Source organism: Suillus bovinus, assembly GCF_016758785.1.
Source record: "Suillus bovinus strain UH-Sbo-P2 chromosome Unknown EDB93scaffold_2, whole genome shotgun sequence".
NCBI lineage: Eukaryota > Fungi > Basidiomycota > Agaricomycetes > Boletales > Suillaceae > Suillus > Suillus bovinus.
Genome location: NW_024542058.1, coordinates 626,436 through 649,747, shown reverse-complemented (window position 1 = coordinate 649,747; position 23,312 = coordinate 626,436). Strand labels below are relative to the sequence as shown.

The 23,312-nt window shown below is 48.3% G+C and overlaps 7 protein-coding genes across 7 annotated transcripts; 4 read left to right on the top strand and 3 right to left on the bottom strand.

The window, feature by feature from the left end:
• Positions 1-1,206: 1,206 nt before the first annotated feature.
• Positions 1,207-5,127, bottom strand: EDB93DRAFT_1275314 (Piwi domain-containing protein). Its single transcript, XM_041454394.1, has 8 exons — positions 4,715-5,127; positions 4,157-4,651; positions 3,642-4,108; positions 2,654-3,592; positions 2,517-2,602; positions 2,360-2,467; positions 2,062-2,302; positions 1,207-2,003 (listed from the first exon to the last, which is right to left on the bottom strand). Exons 1-8 carry the CDS (start codon positions 4,993-4,995, stop codon positions 1,660-1,662), a joined length of 2,961 nt encoding a protein of 986 aa, XP_041313154.1. The 5' UTR covers positions 4,996-5,127; the 3' UTR covers positions 1,207-1,659.
• A 1,010-nt stretch (positions 5,128-6,137) lies between these two features.
• Positions 6,138-8,073, top strand: EDB93DRAFT_1115644 (uncharacterized protein). The gene is made up of 9 exons (XM_041448293.1): positions 6,138-6,549; positions 6,597-6,603; positions 6,653-6,712; positions 6,767-6,950; positions 7,002-7,025; positions 7,075-7,128; positions 7,187-7,211; positions 7,277-7,596; positions 7,642-8,073. Exons 1-9 carry the CDS (start codon positions 6,480-6,482, stop codon positions 7,849-7,851), a joined length of 954 nt encoding a protein of 317 aa, XP_041313153.1. The 5' UTR covers positions 6,138-6,479; the 3' UTR covers positions 7,852-8,073.
• Positions 8,074-8,143: 70 nt separating this feature from the next.
• Positions 8,144-9,633, top strand: EDB93DRAFT_1075275 (ketopantoate reductase PanE/ApbA-domain-containing protein; the record flags this gene model as incomplete). The annotated part of the gene is made up of 7 exons (XM_041445155.1): positions 8,144-8,204; positions 8,294-8,368; positions 8,420-8,482; positions 8,547-8,842; positions 8,907-9,240; positions 9,293-9,504; positions 9,556-9,633. The coding sequence occupies 7 exons, from the start codon at positions 8,144-8,146 to the stop codon at positions 9,631-9,633; spliced, it is 1,119 nt and encodes a 372-aa protein (XP_041313152.1).
• A 1,579-nt stretch (positions 9,634-11,212) lies between these two features.
• EDB93DRAFT_1075183 (triose-phosphate transporter family-domain-containing protein) lies at positions 11,213-12,458 on the bottom strand (the record flags this gene model as incomplete). The annotated part of the gene is made up of 4 exons (XM_041445145.1): positions 11,213-11,370; positions 11,420-11,811; positions 11,859-11,986; positions 12,039-12,458. 4 exons carry the CDS (start codon positions 12,456-12,458, stop codon positions 11,213-11,215), a joined length of 1,098 nt encoding a protein of 365 aa, XP_041313151.1.
• A 1,121-nt stretch (positions 12,459-13,579) lies between these two features.
• On the top strand, positions 13,580-15,541 carry EDB93DRAFT_287119 (uncharacterized protein). Its single transcript, XM_041455976.1, has 3 exons — positions 13,580-14,053; positions 14,114-14,251; positions 14,307-15,541. Exons 1-3 carry the CDS (start codon positions 13,697-13,699, stop codon positions 15,420-15,422), a joined length of 1,611 nt encoding a protein of 536 aa, XP_041313150.1. The 5' UTR covers positions 13,580-13,696; the 3' UTR covers positions 15,423-15,541.
• A 1,294-nt stretch (positions 15,542-16,835) lies between these two features.
• On the top strand, positions 16,836-19,360 carry EDB93DRAFT_1237548 (uncharacterized protein; the record flags this gene model as incomplete). The annotated part of the gene is made up of 9 exons (XM_041451427.1): positions 16,836-17,027; positions 17,077-17,307; positions 17,367-17,558; positions 17,608-17,712; positions 17,763-18,052; positions 18,107-18,263; positions 18,319-18,484; positions 18,540-18,563; positions 18,615-19,360. The coding sequence occupies 9 exons, from the start codon at positions 16,836-16,838 to the stop codon at positions 19,358-19,360; spliced, it is 2,103 nt and encodes a 700-aa protein (XP_041313149.1).
• Positions 19,361-19,641: 281 nt separating this feature from the next.
• On the bottom strand, positions 19,642-22,985 carry EDB93DRAFT_1324821 (AAA domain-containing protein). The gene is made up of 16 exons (XM_041455019.1): positions 22,706-22,985; positions 22,575-22,640; positions 22,394-22,523; positions 22,222-22,337; positions 22,114-22,168; positions 21,874-22,060; positions 21,548-21,822; positions 21,358-21,494; positions 21,253-21,304; positions 21,102-21,200; positions 20,602-21,056; positions 20,221-20,547; positions 20,024-20,162; positions 19,939-19,978; positions 19,858-19,886; positions 19,642-19,805 (listed from the first exon to the last, which is right to left on the bottom strand). Exons 1-16 carry the CDS (start codon positions 22,894-22,896, stop codon positions 19,692-19,694), a joined length of 2,412 nt encoding a protein of 803 aa, XP_041313148.1. The 5' UTR covers positions 22,897-22,985; the 3' UTR covers positions 19,642-19,691.
• Positions 22,986-23,312: the final 327 nt, after the last annotated feature.

Here is a 23,312-nt window from a genome sequence, read left to right as displayed (position 1 = left end):
TCGAGAAACGTCACATACTGGACGAATACCAGGGCTTGTGCGCCACATTTAAGCCGATGCACGAATGAGAACTGCTGGACTTTCTCCAGGTTCATTTGTTGACATTTTTCGTGACTGCCCCACGGAGCGACAAAGTTGCCGAATTGCTGAACATGGAGTACCAGGGAGTAAAGGACAGGATATCTGATTGGCAACGGTGAACTCGTTTCCGGTTTCACCCCAGTGATTTTGAAACCCATTGCTAACACAACGTGTACAAATGAAATACAGGAAATGTAGAACCCGAATGGATGGTTTGGATGTTTGTGAGATGTGCTTTGTACCAAGGTAACGTATGCAGATTAACATATGGGTACAAGTATACCATTCCTCAGCACCGTCTTCCACCATCTCTCAACACAGGCTGTTTCCGCTCATTTTCCAGACGGACCAGTTGGACCTGGGCAAACGTGTACTGCCGGGGGATCATGAGAACCACAAGTAGAACACTTCATGGTTCTCTGCGCTGCGACAGGAGCAACCTGCAATAATGTGTTAGCATCGCGCTACAGGACGACAAATCATGGTTCTTACGATGCTCTGGTGGTGAACATCGGTCATTGATACGGTTGTGTCGAGTGCATACATGGATGCGTAATAGATAAAGACGAAGGGCGTTGAAAATTGTGAGTGGGTTATCTGCGTCGGATTTGCTGACTTTACTTGAAGTTTCAAGGCCCTTTTTATATGCCAAGGGAGGTGGCGTTGGCTCATTGAAAATTGCCACCCACCAACCAAGGTGGCCCATAGGCACACTTGGGCAGTGTCGGCTCCACCTATGGAGCCATTCTAAAATCGGTCACCTTCCTGTATAACTCAGACATGGGTCCACGACGGGAAAAATTAAGGTCGAGGATGATAGGTCAGGACTCAGGATGACCTCACGATATAAATCCAAACAATAAGATTTGGTGCCAAGGTCGGCATTTTGGCTCACGCTTCTCACATTCGTTCCTGAAACACGACGTTGGCTATTGGAGCGTTCATACAACAAAGTGCAGTTTGCCGCCAGGTAAGCCCGCGGCCCAATCGTCACGACCATCTCCTAGTGATACCAAGCGGAATATAGACCTGGTTACTACCTAGAGGGCGCCTTATCACGCATGATCCGACCGGAGAGGCGGTTGGACGTGCACTGAATCACCCAAGCCCTGTACTTTCGTAATATCTTCGTCGATTATCATGGAATCGAACATGCGCACTGCGCACACACGGCATTGCCTTCTCGTCACAGTTTCCTTGTTAGTAAGTACTAAAATTGCATGCACGTACTCTCCCCGAAAAACCACGGCTTTTGAAACGCGACTGTAGCTCGATCAAATGCACGATAACATAACACATCCTAAATTACGAAGTTCGGATGGGTCCATCGTCTACCCAACGTCGGCGGTGCTCGGAAGTACTCGAACTTTCGCTCATCAGGCTGTGCAAGGAGATATATAACTTCGACGAGATGCAGTTTCTATATCCAAAAAAGAAATATAACAAACATAGCTGGAGATAATCCAAGAAATCAAGCAATTCGACAGCACCAGTCAAGATAAAACTCGTAAGTAATAGTTATCAACGATCGAGAACCATGACGGATCAGTAGTGAAAAGGAAAGTAGATGCGCATAAATCACAAGTAAAACATGGTATCCTTCAAGTTCTTGGAGACACCATTACGCCAGAGTGCCTGTGCTTCCCGCATAACATCTTGTTCGTTGGTACTGGCGCTACCGCTGGCCGTTGTACCATCCCCAATTTGGCCCTGGAGGAGCTTTCTCAAGTAGCATCGTCCACGCTCGCATGCCACATCAGCATAGTATGCGGGGGAGACAAGGCTTACGGCCTTAGTCGCACGCGCGAACATGTAGCTCAGGGCGTTCGTAAGGCCCTGAAGACTGTCCGATCCGAAGCCAATTTCATCATGGACGACGTAGTAGTGGGTCGGCTTCGTCGTACCCTGCAAACCGCCATGGGCTGTAGGGAATGTATAAGTAACTAGATAAACATAGTTTATTTCAAGGAACAAATTCACCTTGAAGGAAGAAGTCGAAGTCATATACTGCCGTGACCCCACGATCGACTACTGTTCCAGGCTTTGGATTACCGTCATTTGCAGCATCCTTCCGTTCAGTGGGATAGAACCTGGTATGATGCCTCTTGCCACAAATCACAATAGTGAGTTGGGGACGATAAGGCTTCTTTGGCTGATCGAAGGTATGGAAAGCTTTCACTATCTCTGGAAGCTCTTCCAACCGGACGATATTGAATTGCCCCTGAAATCTATCATGAGCGAAATGCATGCACCCAGCCGCGCAGCAGAGAAATAGTACCTCGGAAACACCATCACGATAAACCAGTACGCGTTTAGGCAATACCTTGCTGCGTTGCCGGAAAAGTTGAAGTCTCGCTACCATCATCTCCTTGAGGTTGGTAATCATCTAGGTAGGTTGTTATTGACAAAAAAAGGAACTGTCTTGAAGTTCATACCTCTTTTCGCGACTCCTGGATTTCTAGACTTGCAGGGTATTGAGCGAAATGATTGTCCACACTTGCAACTACTGCGGCAATAGAGGCTTTGTCGAAGGAATGAGTACCTATTCGAACAATGCGAAGGTAGCACTTACGTGTTCCTCTTGCGCTTCCAGGACCAGGGTGGGTCACATCCATTCCGACTACCATCGTGGGCTCGCCGGAGAGCCAGTGACCCGTGTTTTCATCGAGTTTATGGTTGACGCCGCCCAATTTCATATTCACCTTCAAGGCCACGTTTGCGAAATACTGCGGCTGTCCCTTCTCCTTCCTAATCTTGCCCACGTGTACGCACACAGTGGCGACATCGAGGTACACGTCGCATAAGTGTTTCAGTCCCTCGTAAATGTTCTTGTCGCCATTTGATAGCATCACGAGCACCAAGGAAGGCTTTGGACGCAACTGCATCAGACTCTCACGAATAGTTGTGATGGCGCCCTTCCTAAGCGGGTCACTTCTATCTTGCGGCGGGAGGTTTGCAGCTACAACCGGGGGTTGCTCATTTGATACAGCGATCCCGCTATTCTTGCACATGGCCATGAACCCGCTGATGACGGTACGGAGAGCAGGATCTTGGGGTCCCTGAAACTCGTCTCTACCACGATCGCCAATGAGCAGGACAGCCCACTTCTCCAGGCGCGCGCCCACAGCAAAACGAATGTTCCGCAAATTCCACGAAGCCCTCTCATCAACTGCGGGCGACACGTTGTTGGCATACTTGAGTCCAGGTCTTGGGAGGATCCGGCCGAGGACAACTGCCATATCGGGTCCGATGGATACACCAAACGAGCCGAGTGTGGGACCTGGGTTTACAAACCCAAGTTCTCTGAGACCACTGTTCACGATAGCGTTGCCATTGACATTGGGTGGCTGGCACGCGACTGTTATCATGGCTGCAGTGTGATCGTCCGTAAGCTTGCCGCGGAAAGGCTGGTCAGGAAGGATTTCGCAAACTTCGGCTGGCAGGTAGTTCTTCTTCTGCCCCCCGACATCGACAAGAGGTAGGTCAGGGTACTTCAGCTTGATCTTATATTCTATGAATAATATAACGTGAGCATTTTGAGGAGAGAGCACGATACTCACTACGCGAGAAGTACTGCTCTACCGAGACGCGTCCTCCAAGTTCGTCGCACGGGAAGGTGTACTGGCGTGCGGTCTGGCGGGTAAGACACTTGACAGTCTTTCGATAGCCAAGATGGGTAGCTTTGACCCTGACGCCTCTACAGAACGCTTCCATTCCTGCGCCGAAACTGGAGTTGTCGAAAGTCATCATCTGCACCGCAAGATTTCCAGGGGTATAGAACGCTGTGGTGCAGACATTGACGTTCACCATCAGCTGATGATGAGCTGGACGGACGGAAGAGTAAAAGCCCTTCCATGCTTCTAAACCGCCACCGAGAGGTGACGGAATAGCAGCAGAGCGAAAGAAGTAGCGGTCTTGACCGACTTTAATGCCGCTGCGCAATGGATGGGCGGCGAGAATGAGATTCAATGCAGAAATAACTGGAAGGGTGTTGTAGTTTCGATATTGGTTATCCCCTTTCAAGTAACTGCAAGATATACGTAAGAGAGATTTTCGAAACACATGACCTGCTCACCTCATGAGATCCTGTGTGTTAATTTCCTGGATAAATTTGATTGTGAGTGTGTATTCTTTGCCACCCTGTGCTGGAGGCCCCGCTTGGTCATCGTCATAATACGGTACTTTGATTGTAAGAGGCTGTGCTAGAACACGAGCCGATATAAGCTTTGCACTGCTGTCGTGTGCAACACTACCACGCATCCCAGACTGTTGCCACGCAGTAGTCTGCTCTGCGAGCTGAAATATGCGACTCTTGACCCGACGAGTAGCTGTTCCAGCAACAGGCGTAATAGCGACGTCATATTCGTAAAGCGGTCCCTTGGGAACGCGCACAGGGAAGAAATTGGTGCGAAGTTTGATTGGCACCCCAACAGTGCCAAAGTCTGGGCGCAAGGGCATACCATCAGGGTCATTCCCAAGCTGAGTGGTATGCAAACGAGCGACGAGCGCCTTGTCAGAGTTATCAGCTACTCGAGCGTCGACGGTAGCTGGTTGGTTCTCGAGAAATACTCTGCATAGAGGAATTTTAGTAAATAAATTTCGAGCGTGGAATTGCTCTAAACGTAGCACTGACCCGCCTTGTTCTCTTGGAGGACCACCAAAGCCCCTTCCCCGGCCTCTGTCGAACCCACGACCACCACGGTCACCGCCTCTGTCGAATCCTCGACCACCACGGTCACCGCCCCTGCCACCACCGCCTCTGTCGAACCCTCGACCACCACGGTCACCACCCGTGCCGCCACCTCCACGAAAACCAGAGGGTGAATTCCGACCCCGGTCGCTGGGAACAGGGCTTCCTCGTCCCCCTCTCCCTCTGTCAAAACCACCTCGTCCTCGGTCGCCTCTGTAAGCCATGCTAAAAGTACGTTTACTGCTATGTATATGTACAACGTTGCAAGGTGGAGGTTCAGTACTGAGTACAGCAAGTGTACAGCAAGCGCCAAAAAGGAGGGTTTTTGTGCTTCCTCACATCACGTGAGAGCTTGCATTATCATTTTGATCAACATTTATTAAATACTCCCGACTCCCACGTTAATGGTGGAGGAGAGTTTTTGTCGAAAGATCCGATCACCCTCTCTCCACTCCAATAGTACTTTTCTCTGCACACGGATTGATCCTATTTCCTCTCGCATATCCAAAGTCTTCCATTGTTCTCCTCATCAACGCTCCACCCCGATTCTCCTCCTAGTGGTTCATGAATACTCTGCCATAATATCAAACATTCATCGCACTATGTATCCCGTCTGTGCATCATCTCAGGCTGCCTTAAGATGATGTGTGGAGTGGCTGTCTCAGCTACTCTGCACCGATCTGTACATGTACAATGACTTCATTGCTAACTCAGACCCTATACCCGAACCCCATACCCTATACCCTGAACCATAAACCAGACCAGTCCAACAGATATGATTGAGGTCCACGTGGCTGCTGCTACTGACCGATGCATGACCTCATCACTCGTAATTATCAACTTTTTGTGAGTCCCGCTGTGGGACGCAGGGATGCACGCGTACCACATAAGCCTTGGAAGTGCCCAGACTCGCACCCCACGGGAGCTCCAGAAAATTCCAGACTAGAAATATGCACCTGCTACCTCAGCTCAACCGATGGTGAAGATGGCGAGGAAGATGAAGCGACTCCAGATTACTCATACCTCCATAGTTGTCTGTGTGCACCCAGTGTTTGCACGAAGGAGCACGAGCTGCACGACGCGAAAACGTCACACTTTGGCGGAGGTCACGCGCGTGTCACACCACGTGACCACTGACCTCTATCTGAGTTATTAGCATGTCGACACTCGAAAAGTTGCATTTTTGAGGGCCGATTTTGGGGTTCTGGACGGACAGGGTCACCTTAATTAATTACAGGGAGCTTCAGGGAGCCTGTCAAGCGGTTGTAGACGGGTAACTTATGTACATTATGTAAGTCAAAACAACCACGGTGACATCGGTGACGCGTGACGACAATGTGAGAAGAACATGCAGTACGGAGAATATGTTCTCTGAATCCCGCTGAGTTCCTCACTGTCACTACCTGTCCAAAAGCCCCCTGATCACGGTGAGCACACGGTCGCGTCCATAACAACAAAGACGACTCTCCCGAGGGTCGTTCCAAAACACCACAACAAGTGAAGACAAACAGAAAAGTATTTGAGATGGCCCATGCACATCAACTTTTTCATTGTTCTGTCAGTTGCCGGTAATATGTCAATATCCCAGAGATGGTGGCAGGCTGCTTCAAGACATAACAAGGCTGCCAAGGGCCAAGGCACACCAATAAGTTATAAGATGCTGAGGTCCGTACATTGGACATCCCCTTCATGATTATGACAAACAAAAATGCATCCCCCGCTGCAGAACTTGGATCGTATGTTTATAGTCTCAGTATGGCTTGAAAGTGTGGTTTACGGTATGTACTCCTCTGAGAAACAAACGGTTCTAAACTTTCATTCATAGGAATCAAGTGGGTTCAAATATTTTGAGAAATTTTTGTGCTCATCTTCATTGACCAGCTGCGTGCTTTTGTTTGCATGTATATATACCTTGGTGAATCAGAACAGAAGGCCGCATAGGTTCGTGATTCGAAATAGCTGCCAATCACTTACTGACGCTTAGTTCTTGATCAGGGTCCTCGTTGCGTCGTGTATCTTCCACATCTCAGTCTCGACAGCACACACCGTCATCTCCCTTCTTCTGTCTTTGCAAGGATTCACAACCCCGTCCATAACATCTGTCCCTAATGGGAGCAATATTTACGTCGTCTCGCCAACATCATTTATGTTGACAAATCTGTCACTGTTTCTCCTCAATGTGCGTACCATTATTCTGCCCCCAATCGCTCCTCATTGTCCCTTCTTTTAGGTACTCGCTCAAGATTTGCTACTGGTGAATAATATTCGGCTTGCGTGGACATTGAAGTAACACATAACAACAGATCTGGAGGCTTTACGTTGTTTGGAACCACAGCTGGAAGTTTGTCATTCCTTCGGTAAGATATCTTTCGATTCTACTTGTCACATCTCCCTTATGAGCGTCTCTATTGGTAGTTGATTTTAGAAGTTGCACATATCGGTAAGCTCACTAACTTTGCTGCGCTCTTATATCAAGGGCTAAAATTATTTATCGTCTCGGCCTAGCCTGTGCTAGCGTAGCCGTGTTTTTGATTTCTCGGCCCGACGAATACCTCTTCTCACACAATGTTCAAGCTTTTGGCAAAGCCAGTTGGTCACTGGGTCTTTTTCTCAATACCGGTATCACATGTGGAATTGCGTATCGTCTTTGGGTTAAGGGACGAGAGGTATCTGATTTAACCGGCCGCAATGTCTACAAGGCTGCCATGTTTACCATCATCGAGTCCGGTACACTTACAGCCGGCTTCACTCTGATAATGTTCGCTTTGGATGTAGCTGGCAGCCCATCTGGTTTCATGGCATTCAATGTTTATGTTCAACTTGCTGTAAGCACCTTGTGCTTATATTTTTCTTGTCTCACATCTTCCTAGACCACGACGCCTCTTCTTATCATCACCCGTCTCGGCCTTGGCCTGACTAGCATAGGCACACATTTCGAGAAATCGACAAGTCCTACGGTGACCTTTGCACCAGTCCAGATCGATGTCAGCGAGGATAGCTGTACTTACCCTATGGCTCCCATGTCACCATTTGCTGCTCGGAAGACTGGGAGCATGCAGTCATTCTACCGTGGGGCGTAGCAACAATACATTGTAATGGTTCTCAATCATACCCTTTTCATCTACGATTTTTTTATCATTATTTATTGTCCGTTGGAGCCGCGCTTTGTGGTGGATAATACATACAAGTATATCTACAATATCAAACAGACTCTCGTAGTATATTGCATGTACTGTCTACATCGGGCGTCGCGGTTGCCCCTCATTTCTCAAGAGACTTTGTCGGATCATAGCGCTGCCGGCTGTCCGTGCGTTGCCGTCACTGCGCAGGTCCGTGTGAGACGATACTAGTACTATCAACCTGCAACTGCAAATGCTCACTACAGGCACAAAAGATGTCCTACTTGTTGGCCTGGGTGCAGTTGGAACGATCTGTAAGTCACGAAACAACTCGAAGCTTGGTCTTCATTCCTCCCAACTATCAAGTTGAATACGAGTTCGTGCACTAACACTAATATCATAGATGCCTATATCCTTCAAAGCAGCAAGCTCGTGCGAGTGACGGCTGTCGCACGAAGTAACTATGACGTCGTCAATGGTGAACTTCTACCCAAGCCATTCGAACTCGAAGCTGATGCGCCTCTACAAGCCAAGGGTATACATATCAAGAGCCAAAAGTATGGCACTCACGAGAGCTGGAAACCCCACCGTCGTAAGCAAGACCCATATCATGATATTGCCCGCAATGACCATAACCGTGCAACTTGGAATTACAGTGGTATCATCGGTGGCGGAAGCTGCTGATAGGCCGTATTCCTACGTATTCCTGACGACCAAGGCAATTCCAGAGGTGATAAAGACGCCTCGGATCCTAGAACCATTGCTCTCTCGTCCGTATAGCGAAAGGCACCCCCAGCCTACTTATGTATTACTCCAAAATGGACTCGGAGTGGAGCGAGACTTGTATCACAGCGTCAAGGCCCTCGATCTAGGCGAACCCAGGATCATCAGCACTGTCGTGTATATTTCAACAAATGCTGTGGAGAAGAATGTGGTCCATCACAACGGATTTGTGAGCAAAGACGGTTTTCATACGTCGAGTAAACCTTTCTGGGTTTTCTGACATGTGGGCGCAGGATCGTATTACCATTGGAATGTACAGACATGGAGACCACCTAACGACTACTAATAGTCCTGAAGAAGATGCTATCTTGACAGACCTTGGAATCGCGCTTAAAACAGGAGGTTCAGAGGTGACCATTGCAACAGAGATCCAGCGCAAGAAATTTATCAAGACATTTTGGAATATTGTATTCTCCTCCTTCTCAACCCTCACCGGGTGTTCTCCTACAGCGTTCTTTCGACCTCCACCTAAAGAGGGCCAATCATACAGTCCTTATGTTGCACCTCAGACAGCGCCTGATATCGTCCCTGTCCTGCGTGCCGTTTTGCAAGAGATGATTACGCTAGGTGATTTTGAACTGTATGTATGACTTCTCCGTATGACTTACCTTTTTCTTAGGGCGTGCATTGGGGTACCCAGACAACGAAGATGGTCTACCTTCTTCGCTCGTTGACGATACTATATCACGTACTGCAGAGTTACACAGAGACCCTGCCAATTCAATTGTCCCGAGCATGCTCCTTGATGCTCAGAATGGGTCGCCTATCGAGGTGGAGGTGATTCTTGGGGAGGTTGTCAGAATGGCCAAGGAAATGGGGATAGACATGCCAGTAAGCGGTGTTTGCGGTCGCCCGTTATCATAGCTGATATCTGCCTTGTAGCGTGTTGAAACATTATATGCATTGCTATCTATTATCCAAAACCAGACTCTTGGTGGAATTAGACGACCTAAACTCTAGGTTACAGTGACGTTCGATATATGTTTCAATGGTATATTGCAATGGCTTGATGATCGATTTACGTGCCATCTTGCAATTGGGGGCCGCGTGTCACTGTTACTTGTCATCACGACTCCCGCGTCTGTCGCGCACACGTCGGTCTCACCCAGTTGACATTTTGGCAGGTCTTTCACCCGGAACTCGATACAGTGCGCAAGATAAAATGGTAAATCCAAAGACCCGCTCAACAACGTGCCTGATTGATTTGTTGTTTCAGGGATAGCCAAATCAGAGATGACGGTAGATACTTGGAACTCGTTCTTTTGATTTGAGCGCTCCACGGTGTCTACGGGAGAAGTGTCACTTTCCTTTATAGCCTTGTCTTTCAATGAATCACTGAGCGGTGATTGTGTGATTCAACGCTAGAATCATCCAAAATGGTTGTATCGTGCTTACTTAATCCATTTCATGCTATATTTAGTCTTGTTATCGTGATTATCTTCAAGTTGTTTTCAAGTGGGCAGAGGGTGCGCGTCCTTAAAGATGGATCTGGTTCGATGCTGAGTTCATTTTAAAAGAGAGCATTTTAATGCTTCGCCGTGCAATGGGAATACGGGGTCCGGGCATAAGGTACGTCGATGACGTCGGTCATGTCAATGATATGCTAATCTCGCCATTACACAATTGCTGACAACTGTGGCGCCTCGCAGACGGCGAGCTCAGGGTTACCGTGCCCCCTGAACCTCTAGTGCAGGACCCCTTCTATATTCGAACAAGCTACAAACACAACCACACAAGACGGTTGGGATTAACTTCGACGACTTGGAATTTGGCGATGGATAAAGTGAACCGTACCGACTCGAACGCGGTCATTTCCGACAGATGGCGACGCGCCCACAGTCAGCGTCTTGGCACGTTGTGGCACTAGTGATAGAATCAGATACAAATGATTTCATCTGATCGCATTAAGGCCAGTGATCCGAGTAAGTAAATAAAATGGGAATAATCTGATTGGCATCTTCCATACCAGATGGCCGCCTAGTGTGAAACGGACTTGGCTTCATACGGATCAAAGAAAATTCCAAGCTTGGTAATGGATATGCTTCTAGTGTTGCTACATAGCAAGGAAACTCTAATTCATCGCTAGGGCCGAGCATACTACAGTTGCAAAAAGACAATAGTACTGGGTAGTATATGTACTGAATGGGTACGCTGACGTCTATCCAACTCCCAGGAATTGTGCAATGAATATCTTCAGTGGAAGTGACTTACACGGGCTGCATGGTTTCCATCGCAATAAGACTAGTACTGGTATTAAAGAAGACAGCTTCACGCGACACGCGGATATAAAACCATGATGCTCCTTCGAGCGACATCGATAAAGTTCATGTCGAACTTCGTTGACGTTTCGATGACTGCGGACTTGACCGTACGTCAGTTCAACTAGTGTGATCCATACATGCGCGTTGCCGTGCGCTACACCGCGGTATCGATATGTTACAGATATGGTATGAGTTCCAAAAGATGTCATGTGCGCCATCCAATACTAATGTTCGTGTCCAGAACGAAGGGCCTACAGTAAATCTCACTCGATCATCATCTACTTTCTCCATCTACCTTTCTTTTCTTGATATTCAACAGCTGCGTACCATACTCCACCAGCGATCGTAAGAAGAATGCCAATTGCGTTCGTCGGCGTTATCGTAAGCTCGAATAGAACGACAGCACAAAATATGGAAAGCACTTGTTTGACATTGGCTGTAGGCTCATCAGCACATGTACCATCGTATCTGCAAAGATCACTCACCAGCAACAGTCATACTCAGAGGGCCTGCTGCCTTATTCGCCGTAAAACTCACGATATTAAGACCAAACGCAATGAAGCCGTTGATCCCAAGGAGCGCCGCATTTCCGGGCGTCATCTCGTTTAAACTCCATATACGCACGCGGGATAATTCCCCTGTGACGTATGCGAGAAGAACACACTGGATGAATGCAAGCGGCGCCATCCGCGTCAACAAATCCAGCGGATGTAGTTTTAATCGCGGAGGAACGACAAAATTTATGCGGGGTTGCGGAGAAGCCGTCGACGGAGTGGATTGCAGGATAGAAGTGTAGATGGTCTTCACGGCAGCAAGTACCGTCCCCAGTACAGTCAAAAGGAGCCCGCTTGTCGTGTACGAATAGTCTCCATACGTACTACATGGAAATTAGTAAGAGATGTTATGAGGCGAGAAATAACTCACGCAAAACAAACGCCTACCATGACAGGGACCAGGGATACTATCTTGTGATTACTACTCCGGGTACCAAATAAGAGGATCGAGAGAAGAATTATGAATATCGGCGTGGCTGCACGGACCACTTGATGAAACTATGACGCTCATCATGAGCTCCTATATCGTGCAAAATATGTCATCACTTACAGGCACAGTGACCATATGCAGGGATACGTTGCTGACGGCGATGTTAATAGTGTATAATACACTAAACGCTACAAGCGCCCAGTTATCTGCGACGGTGAGTTCAGCAGGCACGAATGTAGCATTTTTGAGCAATATGAGGCCTCCGACAGTGCCACAGAAAGCGTGCAATGCAGTGAGGGTGTAAGGGAAAGGAAAGTGGACGAGGACGGTCTTATTGTATAAGGTAAGTCCAAGGTTGAAGCAAAAGTAAAGAATGAGCCAGAATGCCAGCGAGCGGCGTGTAGATGAGGAAGGCGATGAGGATGTTCCAAGGAGGGGGGTATATTTTTCCGTTGTGAAATTATCATAGTCCGAAGGAGTATCATGGATGGGTATACGATTAGAGGAAGACACGACGGGTGGGGGAAGGAAGTTTTGCATGTCTATGGATGACGATTGTGATAAAAAGCGATCGCTGGTGCGCGAACCGCGATGGCGAGATATAAGAGATGGGTGACGGCTGTGCGATTTATGGTTCTTTGAATCTGCCAACGAGAATTTCAGGGTGTGCCTGTAGGTACCCCACACGTCTTCTTTGCTTCCCGAAAGGGGTTGCATGGATGAAGTTTGCATGGAAGGATTTTGAGGTATGAAACCGGCGCCCTTATGTTGGTGTATAGTGCTACCGGACCCTTTCTTCGGAATATTTCGATGAGGATTCCGACCTGAAAGGAAATCTGAGATTCGTTCAGGATGTGACTCATGTCGTCGATGCGACCGTTCCATAGAGTGTGTGGTGACGGCGATACTGGAGTCAGCACGGACATGCCCGGGCCCCAAATGCGCAGGCATCGGGGAAGCGTGTATAAGTGTACGCTGCGAGCGAGATTTACTCGAGGATGGATATCGAGTTGGTACTATGGCATCAGATTTTTTGTCCTCCTCAGTTGATAAGGGCATGCCAGCGAGGTGGTGGAAGTTTCAGTCAGGGATTTGCGTAATGCTACTAGTAGCAACCTAGATTAGACGCCCAACACGTAATATTTCATCATAGCGGGTCGGGTCGCGCCGACAACACTCCTCACAACGAATTCTACGCGGTTCAGAGAAACATCTACATGGAGGACATGAGATCAATTAATCGCAGTCGCGACAGAAGCTCGACCTTGGAGCGATACAGGCAAATACTAAATTCGCTTGTTAACCCAATCCTTAAGGAACGGTGTCCGGAGTCCAAATACATGTCCGTCTATTAATAACTCAGGCATCCAAAACATATACGTTTAAGCTCAAGACCCAGATACAGTTTTGGAAAGCGGAGTTGAGTCGGAAACCAATGCCGCTGCTGGTCACAAAGAATCTGAAGGACCTTGAGCTCTGAGTGAGTTCGAGACGACAGATCAGTCGGTAACTCATAAATTGGTCCTTGTCAATTGGAAAAGACAACCGCTGCATATATTTCGATCTGTGGCAACGTCTCACGTCGCTGCCAGGATAATCCCGACTCAATCTCTCTTCCCACGGATCACGTGTAGGTTTGAATTTTCGACCAACATTTCCTTCACAGGACTTAGCTAAGCATCATCTCTTTCGTGCGAGCGCGGAACGTCAGGTATCTTGTCTTTCCTGAACTGTCGTGTTTTAACGCAGTTGCTCAGAAACCCTTGACGTATCTAACTATGCCGGAACACAGTGGTTCAACCCAGGGTGTAAAACGATCTACATCAGACGTGGAGGCTGTCCCTTCAAACTCTAAAAGACTCAGAGTCGATCGGTCTCCAGAAACGAGCACGAGACGGGACACAAAGAAACGTAAGAAGAGGAGAAAGAAAGAACCTGTGGTTATCAGACTGGATCATCATCATATGCAGAGCAACTCATCTCAGCCTCACCGGCCGCCAGTGTCGTGCAATGAAATCATTCGATTTACGTCCACTTCACCGTCAGGGAGCAAAAGCAGGGTTCTATCAGACCCTCTTCGTCACGAGAGTGATAACGAGAAGAATCCTGAAGTGAAATTAGAATCGACTGCCCCAGTATGTCTAAAGAATTGCTTGTTTCAATTCATTTAGTTCACTCATAATGGTATCGCATAGAAAGGAAGCGCTTCATCTGAAACCACTAATCTCAGTGATACGAAACAGTCCTCACATGTCAACTCGCAACGCCCCCCAGATTTGACTCCTGAAGATAGGATTTCGCAACTGACAAAGGAATTGACGGAGAAGGGCGAGGTGCGCACTTCATTATAGCACGTCATATTTAATTCAATTTTATTTATCGTATCAGCTTCTGGCTGCACATCAAAGTGTTCTCAACAACGTTTGCCAAACTCTGACGTGTCAGATATGCCTCGACGTGATGTACAAGCCTTATGCACTCGCTCCTTGTGGTCACGTGGCTTGCTATGACTGCCTTGTTCAATGGTTTAACGCTCCGCCTGCTGATAATAGACCTGCCCCACCAGCCATTGTACGGAAAAAGACGTGTCCACATTGCCGAGCGGTCGTGCGAGATCGTCCCGCAGAGATATGGACTATCAAGAATCTAGCCCACCTCGTAGGGAAGAGCGGCCTTACCAACGTGCCTCAGCATCTCGAGGCGCAAGCTAATGTTGATCGGCCCGCGGACACAGATCCTTGGGACGGCATCTTCCGGAAATCAGTTCATAATCTCCTTCCTTGGTTTCTTGCAGACGAGGCAGATGCCGAGCCCCGTCGTGGGGAAGACGTCGGAATGCTTGATACGGAGGATGGAGGGATATACCGGTGTCTGGACTGCATGCATGAGATTTGGGATGGCGTGTGTACGTCATGCGGTAGACGGTATCTAGGCCACCAAGGAGTGGAAGATTGGTCAGATGATGAACTCGGTTTGGACATTGGCGCAGGAGTGGAAGAGTTTGACCCTGAAGATGATCCAGGCTGGATGGGTCTGGAAGAAGGCGAGGGGGATGACGAAGATGATGGTTTAGCGTTTGGCGATTCGTACCCGGGTTGGCCAGTGTTCCGTTGGCGCTTTGGCTTTGATGAAGAGGACGAGGACGAAGACGATGACGATGAAGGAGATGACGAGGCCGCTTATGAGAGCGATTTCATCGATGACGAACACGACACTGGACTTCCTCCGAGCCCGATACAACAGCTGGCGCATATACATGAGCTCACCGATGACAGCGATAATGAAGACCACGGTTCGCACGTAGATGCTGATCTTCTCTCTGAGGAAGATGAACCATCACTTGCGAGTAGATTGGGCCGAATTGCACCTATTGTAGTTTCCTCTGACGAAGACGAGGTCGATAGCGTTTTTGCTCTCCGTCCCTCGCGTTCGAGACGGGGACGCCTTGTTGAGTCTGATGATGAGGTTGAGGTCATGGGTTCATCGGACGGCAGTAGCCAGTGAGCATGAATTAATATTTTCCCTACATAGAAAGCATCGTCCTTTGATCGTCCTGGCATGTGATTTTCTAGTGAGACAAACGATCGCCAGTGATTTTTTTTCGCGACATATGCTGACCTGTTATCGCCGAAAATAACGGTGTTCCGCCACTGTTTGAAAATTTTCTAGGAAATCAATATTTCTGATGAGAAAAGGTCGCCGCCGCTCATGGTTGCGAGGTAATCTAATGTTTAATCTTTGATGGTCAAGCGCACAGAAGTGTTCCCATATGATTCGATTTCATTGGTGAAGATCTTTCTCCTGCGCAAAGCGAATATTCGCTTCAAATACTTTGATCGGCGTCGGGTGCTATCGGACAGCCGGTCGAGCACGAGGAGTGCTATCCATGGATTCCCCTTTGATGAGCCACTTGTTCGTCATGATCCACTCGTAAATCGGATCATTCGTCGTCAAACCTCGCACTAGTTCCCATCGTGCAGACTATCATCAGATCGATCATCGTAGTACCAAGCTCGCTTGTCGCTCAGCCGGGGCGCTGTGCACGAGTGCTATCATATTGCAATCATTATTTCCTGTTTCCACGGTTTTTGGATCCGTGCTTGTTCTGTAGCGAGGCAGTAAGTTTGACAGACTGCATTTTGACAGAATGGACGGCAAGCCTCAGTGACATGCGGGTGCATGAGCCCCAATTAATCAGACGACAGGCAGTGTACATGTTGAGCTGGAAGTATGGAAAGCTCATCCCACGTTGGTTTGAGGCTTCATGCGAACACTGTCATATCACCTTGTTGCCAGCTACAGCCACAGTGTTACTACCCGTACTCTAATGAAAACTCGTCCAGCTTATAATCATTATATCCAAAGGCGTTGTTTGTCCAATCCAAAGTATTCTAACTGGAATAACATAAGGGGACAACTACCACAACGTCAACTATGGCTTCGCTTTTTGTCCTATCCTTGCGTCAGTCTGGCCTATATTCGCTTCACGGCCCAGGTGTCAGATGAGTCAGTCGTCGAATTCGAAGTGATGACGGGTCCCGAGATTTTGCTTGAAGAACAATAATGCCATGCATATATATGCCTCTGTTCTCGTCATCATTCCTCCGAATCCCATTTTAGTGACTCGCAAGAGAGCTGCCTCGCGCGAACAACGTGGACACATCGATCAACTGCGCTCATGCAAACGATGAAGATGCGTGGACTTAGTGCTGCGCAAGCTGAGTAGTCTTCCATCCTTTACGCAAGCACACAAACACGCGTAAGATGTATGGTCCCTTTGTGCCTCTTTCCTGACTGCAAGTTACACTCATAACTAACCTGCCACTGCCCTTCAGCCATTCACTTCTCCAATCACACCAACTACTATCACCACTTCTCTTCCTTATAAGGCTGGCGTCTCCACACCCCTCGACTACTATGCGCACCAGAACCACCAAGGCCAGCCCTGCTTCTCCCATCCCTCGCCCACGCTCCCAATATTCCTCCAACGCCATGCACTGGCTCTTCCGCTCAAACTTACCACATCGCAGAAGCTCCGCTGCATACAGCGCTGACCTTGGACGGAGGAACTTGTTTGGTATGAGCGAAGTATTTAGTGTTCTTCTGAACGTGTGTCTCCGACCACTGGGCAATTCAACTCACTCATAATCACTCCCAGCCTTCCGAAACGCTTCGCTCCCTGAGCGAGTCAAGGCGCCTCCTCGAAGAAGCACGCAACGAGATCAACGGAACACGCGACTCGCACGACCGATCTCCGTTGCGTACAAAACACGCGTTCACTCGCCTCCCATGCTTTCTTCCGCGAGAAACCGAGATGCGTGTGATCGAACGTATCCTGGACGGTGAGCCTTCGTTTACGATCTTGTTCGGTGCAAGTTCGGTTGGGAAGGTCGGTTCACCTATTTTGTTCAAGTGCGATTGCCCATTTCATTAAAAAATGATTTGTAGACCGCCCTCCTGCGAGAAATTCTCTCGCGGAATATCTATCATGTTCTTCATTTCGATTTACGCATACCTGGCTTTGCGGATATGACGAGTCTTTACATGAGTATGTCGCAGCAAATGGAGCGATTCTTTGACGAAATATCGAAGGCGACGCCTGGATATGAGGAGTTCCAGAAGGAGGGACTAGAATTTAAGGTTCGCCAACCAATTACGTGGAAGAATGCTATTCCTAATATGATCACAGCACGACAGATTGAACGTCGAACGGAGGCTTAACGATTCTCCTGTTGGAAGCTCTGGTTCGCAAGTCAGGACGAGCGATATTGCGAGACTCATGGAGCTCTTCCAGGCGCGTATTTCCACCTGCCAATGCGTGTTTTATTGACTTTCTTGATTCAGAGTTCGCTTCTCAAGTACCATGAATTTGAACCGTCAGAACAGCCACCAGAAAGTGGAAAGCGTAAGAAGGACTCCGATGTGTCCTCAGACCGGACAAAACTCAACAGCTCACCACCTTCACCCTCACATAAATCCCGGTGGGTCTTCAAACGCAAAGGCAAGAAGCCATGCGATGGGCAGCACAACCAGGAACTGTCCTCGTCAAGGGCCAACTCCCGCGCTCGCGAAAAGGAGCATGAGAAGGCCTCCAAGAGGATCCCGGTGGTGTTCTTCGACGAAGCACATAAACTGTGGGTGCACCTACCTGAATCTATATATTAGGCGCTGATGAATCATCATCACAGCCCTGGGCTGATCCAGTCATCTGACGCGATGAAATGCCTCCTAGACTCGATGCTGGTGCTCACGAAGCAAGACAGGCTATGTCATGTAATTCACGCCACCAGCGATCCTTTCTATCAGGCATGGCTACGGCAGTTGAATGCGATGCAACACTGCAAAGTACGTCTTGACACCCTGCGTGGCTTTCAGGAGTTGATCGTTATTGTTGATGTAGATCGTCACTATCGGAGATTGCACGAAGGCAGAGACGCGTGCCTTCTTTATCGAGAAGATGCTACCTCGCGTTCCAGAACATTTACGTGCAGGCTTGTCGTTTGACTCATTATATGATGCATTTGGTGGCAAGTTAGCACACTGGTATGATTATGTTAATGATTATAGTATGTTATTATCAGTCTTATCTCTTCGATTGGAATACTGACGGATATTTCTCAGTCAATGCAGCTGGAAACTTTGAAAGTAAGTACACATCGCTATAACACACTGGCAGCCGTTAACGTCGCATCACAGTCAAGCAAAGCTCTCACTTCCTTCAAGCACATGCGGTCCTCAACCTTCACATCATCCATTCCTCACAAGCCACCACAGTGACGAGCGGCGGCCAAGACCCCACAACACCTAGCACACCTGCCGCCCGCCCGCGCTCCTCAGGGCCTGACGCCCTGCATGCCAACCTCGGGCCTGCTGGTTTCAAATCATATCCTCCTGTTCGAAACTCCTTCCGCGACCCCGGCAGTGTCAGCGAGGAATATTCTGCCGACTTCAGCGCGATGCAACTACTCAAAGTTATGAGCAAGTTGAGTCAGGTGGGGACGAACCACCTGCCATATTTTTTGCTTTGTCGGGAGCTTGGTGTGCGCGCGGTGGATGGAATGATTAAGGGGCGGGTGCTGAATCTGCATTGGACAGACCCAGTGACGCACGAAGGAGACTCGCCAGCCCGCTCGGAACCAATAATGTCTATCACCGTTAGCCCACCAGTGGGTATCATACCCAGTCCTATCAATATCGGGAGCGGCAGCACACTTGGTGCGTCCTCTGAAGATGGCGATATGATGGCGATGAATCCCATCAATATGTCTACGCGGGAGCTCGGGCAGATCGACGAGGAAGACGAGCACGACGAAGTGATTGGCCCCAAACTGGTACCCCTGACGCCGATCATGCGTTATGCAATGCGAGAAGTTGTGCTGGAGTATGAAGATGTGCGGACACTATCTGATTACGCTTCTTTTACTGATGTCGAGGAGTACTGAGTGGCTGGCTGGCTTCCACCTGGCGTACTATTCCTATCACAAGTATCCATTAAGTTATTCATCTATCATCTCCCCTCATTTTACATAACAATGCCTTCATTTTCTGATTGTTGTACTGTACGCTATATTGTAGTTTGTTTTGCATTACTTCTTGCATTAGTCTTGTACTCATGTAATCGTCCTCGCTGATCTAGAGAAGCGGAGGCTTCTTGGGAGTTGCATTATGCGACGAACCCATTCATTCTGTACGGCAACTGTCTATATATTTGTGTTGTACTGCCCAATAATTACAATCACAAGGTTAGATCTGATCAGGAGCCTGGCAGATCGATTAAATGGAATCAAATTCTGCAAACCTCACATCCGCATTTGCCTCAAGCCAAGCAAGCCATTTCTTCAAGTACGGGCTGCCATGCTTCACAGTCGACGAATCGCCCACAACACACTGCGAGTCCCGGTTAGTCAACACCATGAGGATAGATATTTTGCATTTTTACCAAGTGCCTTTTGGCTCGAGTCATGGCGACTACCGAATAACTTGATGAGGATGATGCCCCTATAGAAAGAATTTTACACACCATTCATACGTCTCTTCTCTTTCAGAAACCCGACTTCGCGCTAGAAATGTTCAATGGAGAGCGCAGTAGAGAGGACAAATCGTACCTTGTTGTTACTGCGCACCAAGCTGATAATGACAGCGTCCTTCTCTCGCCCCTGCATCCCGTCAACTGTCCCAATCTCAAGCTCAAGACCATATACTGGTCTAAGCAAGGAAGTGAGAAGAGTAACCTGTGCTTGGTACCTGATTCACAATAATAAGTCCGACCTGCATCTCAGCTCGGAAGAATTTGATCCCATACGGAGTGATCAGGGCGATTTGTGATGGCAGCAATCCAGCTCCCACCAGCCTTTCGACCCATTTTGACACCACGGCTGCTTCGTTCTCGTTGCAGCGGCTACCTTCGTCGTTATCTCCGTCTGCTCGCTCGAAGTATTCGCAACCTGCAGTGTCATAAAACACGACTGGCGTTCCCAGTATTTCTTTGACGGTGTCCTCGTCTTCAGTAGTAGTAAAGGCACTGACAGTGGAGAGGTCCTTGAGGAGATGAGATCTTACAGATTGATGAGACACGAGCTTTGACGCATAAAGCGTTTTGGAAGGAAACTGGCAAATTTGCGAGTGCATGCTAGAGGTGTGCATTGTGGGCTCAGTGCAACTTGAATATGACTTGTATCTTTACCGGTATTGAATATTGAGCAAGCGTTTTATATCTGGACCATACATCCTTTCGAGCCGGTCGAAGAGCGTTGTTTCTAATGTACGAGGTGGTCGCAAGCCAGTCCGTTTCTTTGCCTCCTTTTGTATTTTTTGTTTAGGATTCGAATTCGGCTGGGATCCTCCTTCGGACACTTCGGTTGTGACATCTTGTGCCATGACTTCATCTCCTTTGACCGATTCCGCCTCGGAATCCACATCGCTGGGACTCATGCCCTCGTCTTCTTCAGGTAGCTGAGGCTTTGATGCTGTCGACTCTTGCGACTTCTTCTGATCATTCGCAGTACTTGCGCTCTGTTTTTGTGTCGCAGTCCCCGATGTGTTCTTATGTCTGTCGATAGAGAGAATTGTAGGTGGCAATTGCATCGGGTCGCCCGCCAGTATGAGCTTTCTCGCCTTGAATATCGGGATCCAGCACACCTGCAGGTATATGAATGACTGTCATCTGAAACAGAATCATCTTACTGCTTCGAGCGCTTGCGTTGCCTCGTCAATAATGACTACATCAAACTTGTGGTCATGGAGCTGCCTGCTACCAGCGGAATGACATGTAGCAAGGACGACCTGTAGTTAATCAATGATCGTCCTGGTGGCATAATAGTATCACAGGCCATACCTGAGACTCTCCGAGGACAGTCTTAACAACTCTGCCTTCGCGCTGCCTGTATCTGAACTAGTAGTGAGTATGCACGCCAAGTCTGAGCAATGAGTCTGTGCTTACTCCTTCCTGAGAGCCTTTACGTCCTGCCACATCTTCTTCCGTTCCGAACCTCTCGGTTTCTTGGAGCCTTTCCCCTTACCAGCAAGCACGTCGAGGGTTGATTCAATCTCAGATTTGACGTCCCTTACAAGTGCGGCCTAATTCAAAGTCTCAGTACCAACCACCTCATCAAATGTTAGAGCAGAATCACTTGATCGCTCTTGTTGGCCTTCGCTTCTAGCGTTGCCTCTAAGACGCCCTGATGAGCCATTACACGCGCGGGATGGCCTATGCGGGTAGTTGTCAAGGGTGTTCCCTTGCCCTTCTCAGGGGGTGGTATGGCAAGAAGACGCTCTAGAATATTGTCGACAGATAGGTTAGAAGCGCCACACACAAGGATGCGCTTCTGTTTCTCATTGACGCTATTCTCCGAAGGAGAGGCGAGTTGCCGTATAATTTCAATTAAGGTATGTGTTTTCCCTGTCCCTGTTATTGTCATCAGGTGGTTATATTGAGTAGGAGGACTGGTAGCTTCACCAGGTGGACCATGGATACAAGCGACTTCCTGGGATTCAAGGGCGAACTTGACAGCCTGTTGCTGGCTCGGATTTAGAGATTCGTCGAATAACCTTAGGTCCGAAATAGGAAGCTTTTCGGAAGGTGGTGATATTCCGAGTAAAACTTGGATGAGAGGTGTCAACTCATAGTCACCTTTGTCACTGGACTGTTTGAGCTGCTGTTAGCAATCAGGTGAGTGGAGTTATATGGTCTAGTTGCCTGTCTCAATGAAGGAATGCAGATTTTTTCCAATTGGCTAAGCGCTTTATCCATTCTTGAATATGGCACAGTTTCAAGACTCGCATGGAAAAAGAATAGTGTGATTACCTGTCATAAGTGACGCTGTTGGCCAACTTGAGCACTCGACAACGCTCAGGAAGGTCAAGATCGTCCGATCTGGAATCTAAAGGGTCCATTGCAATGACGATGCGGGTATCTGACACCTATTTTGGAGTGCGCGAGTCAGTGACTACTTCACTATAACTGTACAATGTCATACTTTGTATACCACACCTTCTGCAGTATGTGAGCTTTCTGAGCCAGCAGATGCAGTCTTCTTGCTTTTGGCAGATTTTTTGGCGGTAGCATTCGAGGATACATTCTCTTCGATGCGAGCGAGGTCTCCCGGTCTTTCTGAGACCTAAACTATAAGATCTACACGTGTGTGATCAATGACATACCTGAAGTTATGAGGAGGAAATAACTGTGAAGTGTGAAAAGCTGCAGGGCGCTCCAGTTCGACTAATCTGCGCTTTTCCGTAAGACTGCAATCAGGAAACGGAAAGGTAGGAGGAAATGAATGACACCACACGTTTTCCCGCCTAGGCCTAAGTTGATTCCAACCACACCAAGATTCCCCAGCGCGAGCCCTTTTTGCTCCAGAAGCTTTTGACCACAGTTTGTGAGCAACAGAGATGATCGCTCGATCTCTGCGTTACGTTCCTTTGAGAGCAGTTCACGATGGCGGCTGATGAAGGCTTTGAGGTCTGCTTCTGATACCATATCACCAAGGCCGGGGTCAATCTGGACTGTGCTGGAAGAAAATACTATTGCCAGAAAGAAATGGCCGCAGTGATGGTGAGAGCTCCACCGTGACCTATAGTTGACTAGCCAGAGTCCTAGACCCCCTTTTTGGAAATTCGGCTTTGGGAGTCAGCACCTTCACAAAACATCGTATTTCTAACTACTTCAAACACAATTTTGAACATAGATATCATTCTCTCACTAATACAACTCATTAAGAGGTCGATCATGATCGAGGAAAAATTGGATGAGACGGTTGAAAGTGCCGAAGTCGTGCGGAAATGTCACCTATCCAATACACATTCATTGCTTTTGGCACACTTTATCACGTGAAATTGGCTGAAACAGCGCAAGGTATTACTGACAGACTCTGATGGACTCCTGTTGTTGTTGTA

What these genes read in the sequence shown, in the direction of transcription:
- EDB93DRAFT_1275314 (XM_041454394.1), bottom strand. Translation starts at nt 4,995, where the DNA reads ATGGCTTACAGAGGCGACCGAGGACGAGGTGGTTTTGACAGAGGGAGA. An exon ending in CCTCCAAGAGAACAAGGCGG is followed by an intron (nt 4,652 to 4,714) that starts GTCAGTGCTACG and finishes TCCTCTATGCAG; the next exon opens with AGTATTTCTCGAGAACCAAC. An exon ending in CTTCGACTTCTTCCTTCAAG is followed by an intron (nt 2,004 to 2,061) that starts GTGAATTTGTTC and finishes CATTCCCTACAG; the next exon opens with CCCATGGCGGTTTGCAGGGT.
- EDB93DRAFT_287119 (XM_041455976.1), top strand. Translation starts at nt 13,697, where the DNA reads ATGCCGGAACACAGTGGTTCAACCCAGGGTGTAAAACGATCTACATCA. An exon ending in AATTAGAATCGACTGCCCCA is followed by an intron (nt 14,054 to 14,113) that starts GTATGTCTAAAG and finishes GGTATCGCATAG; the next exon opens with AAAGGAAGCGCTTCATCTGA. An exon ending in AATTGACGGAGAAGGGCGAG is followed by an intron (nt 14,252 to 14,306) that starts GTGCGCACTTCA and finishes TTATCGTATCAG; the next exon opens with CTTCTGGCTGCACATCAAAG.
- EDB93DRAFT_1324821 (XM_041455019.1), bottom strand. Translation starts at nt 22,896, where the DNA reads ATGGTATCAGAAGCAGACCTCAAAGCCTTCATCAGCCGCCATCGTGAA. An exon ending in CTGTCCTCGGAGAGTCTCAG is followed by an intron (nt 21,201 to 21,252) that starts GTATGGCCTGTG and finishes GATTAACTACAG; the next exon opens with GTCGTCCTTGCTACATGTCA. An exon ending in AGAGAAGAGACGTATGAATG is followed by an intron (nt 19,887 to 19,938) that starts GTGTGTAAAATT and finishes GTTATTCGGTAG; the next exon opens with TCGCCATGACTCGAGCCAAA.
- EDB93DRAFT_1115644 (XM_041448293.1), top strand. Translation starts at nt 6,480, where the DNA reads ATGCATCCCCCGCTGCAGAACTTGGATCGTATGTTTATAGTCTCAGTA. An exon ending in TTTAGAAGTTGCACATATCG is followed by an intron (nt 7,212 to 7,276) that starts GTAAGCTCACTA and finishes GTCTCGGCCTAG; the next exon opens with CCTGTGCTAGCGTAGCCGTG. An exon ending in ATGTTTATGTTCAACTTGCT is followed by an intron (nt 7,597 to 7,641) that starts GTAAGCACCTTG and finishes ACATCTTCCTAG; the next exon opens with ACCACGACGCCTCTTCTTAT.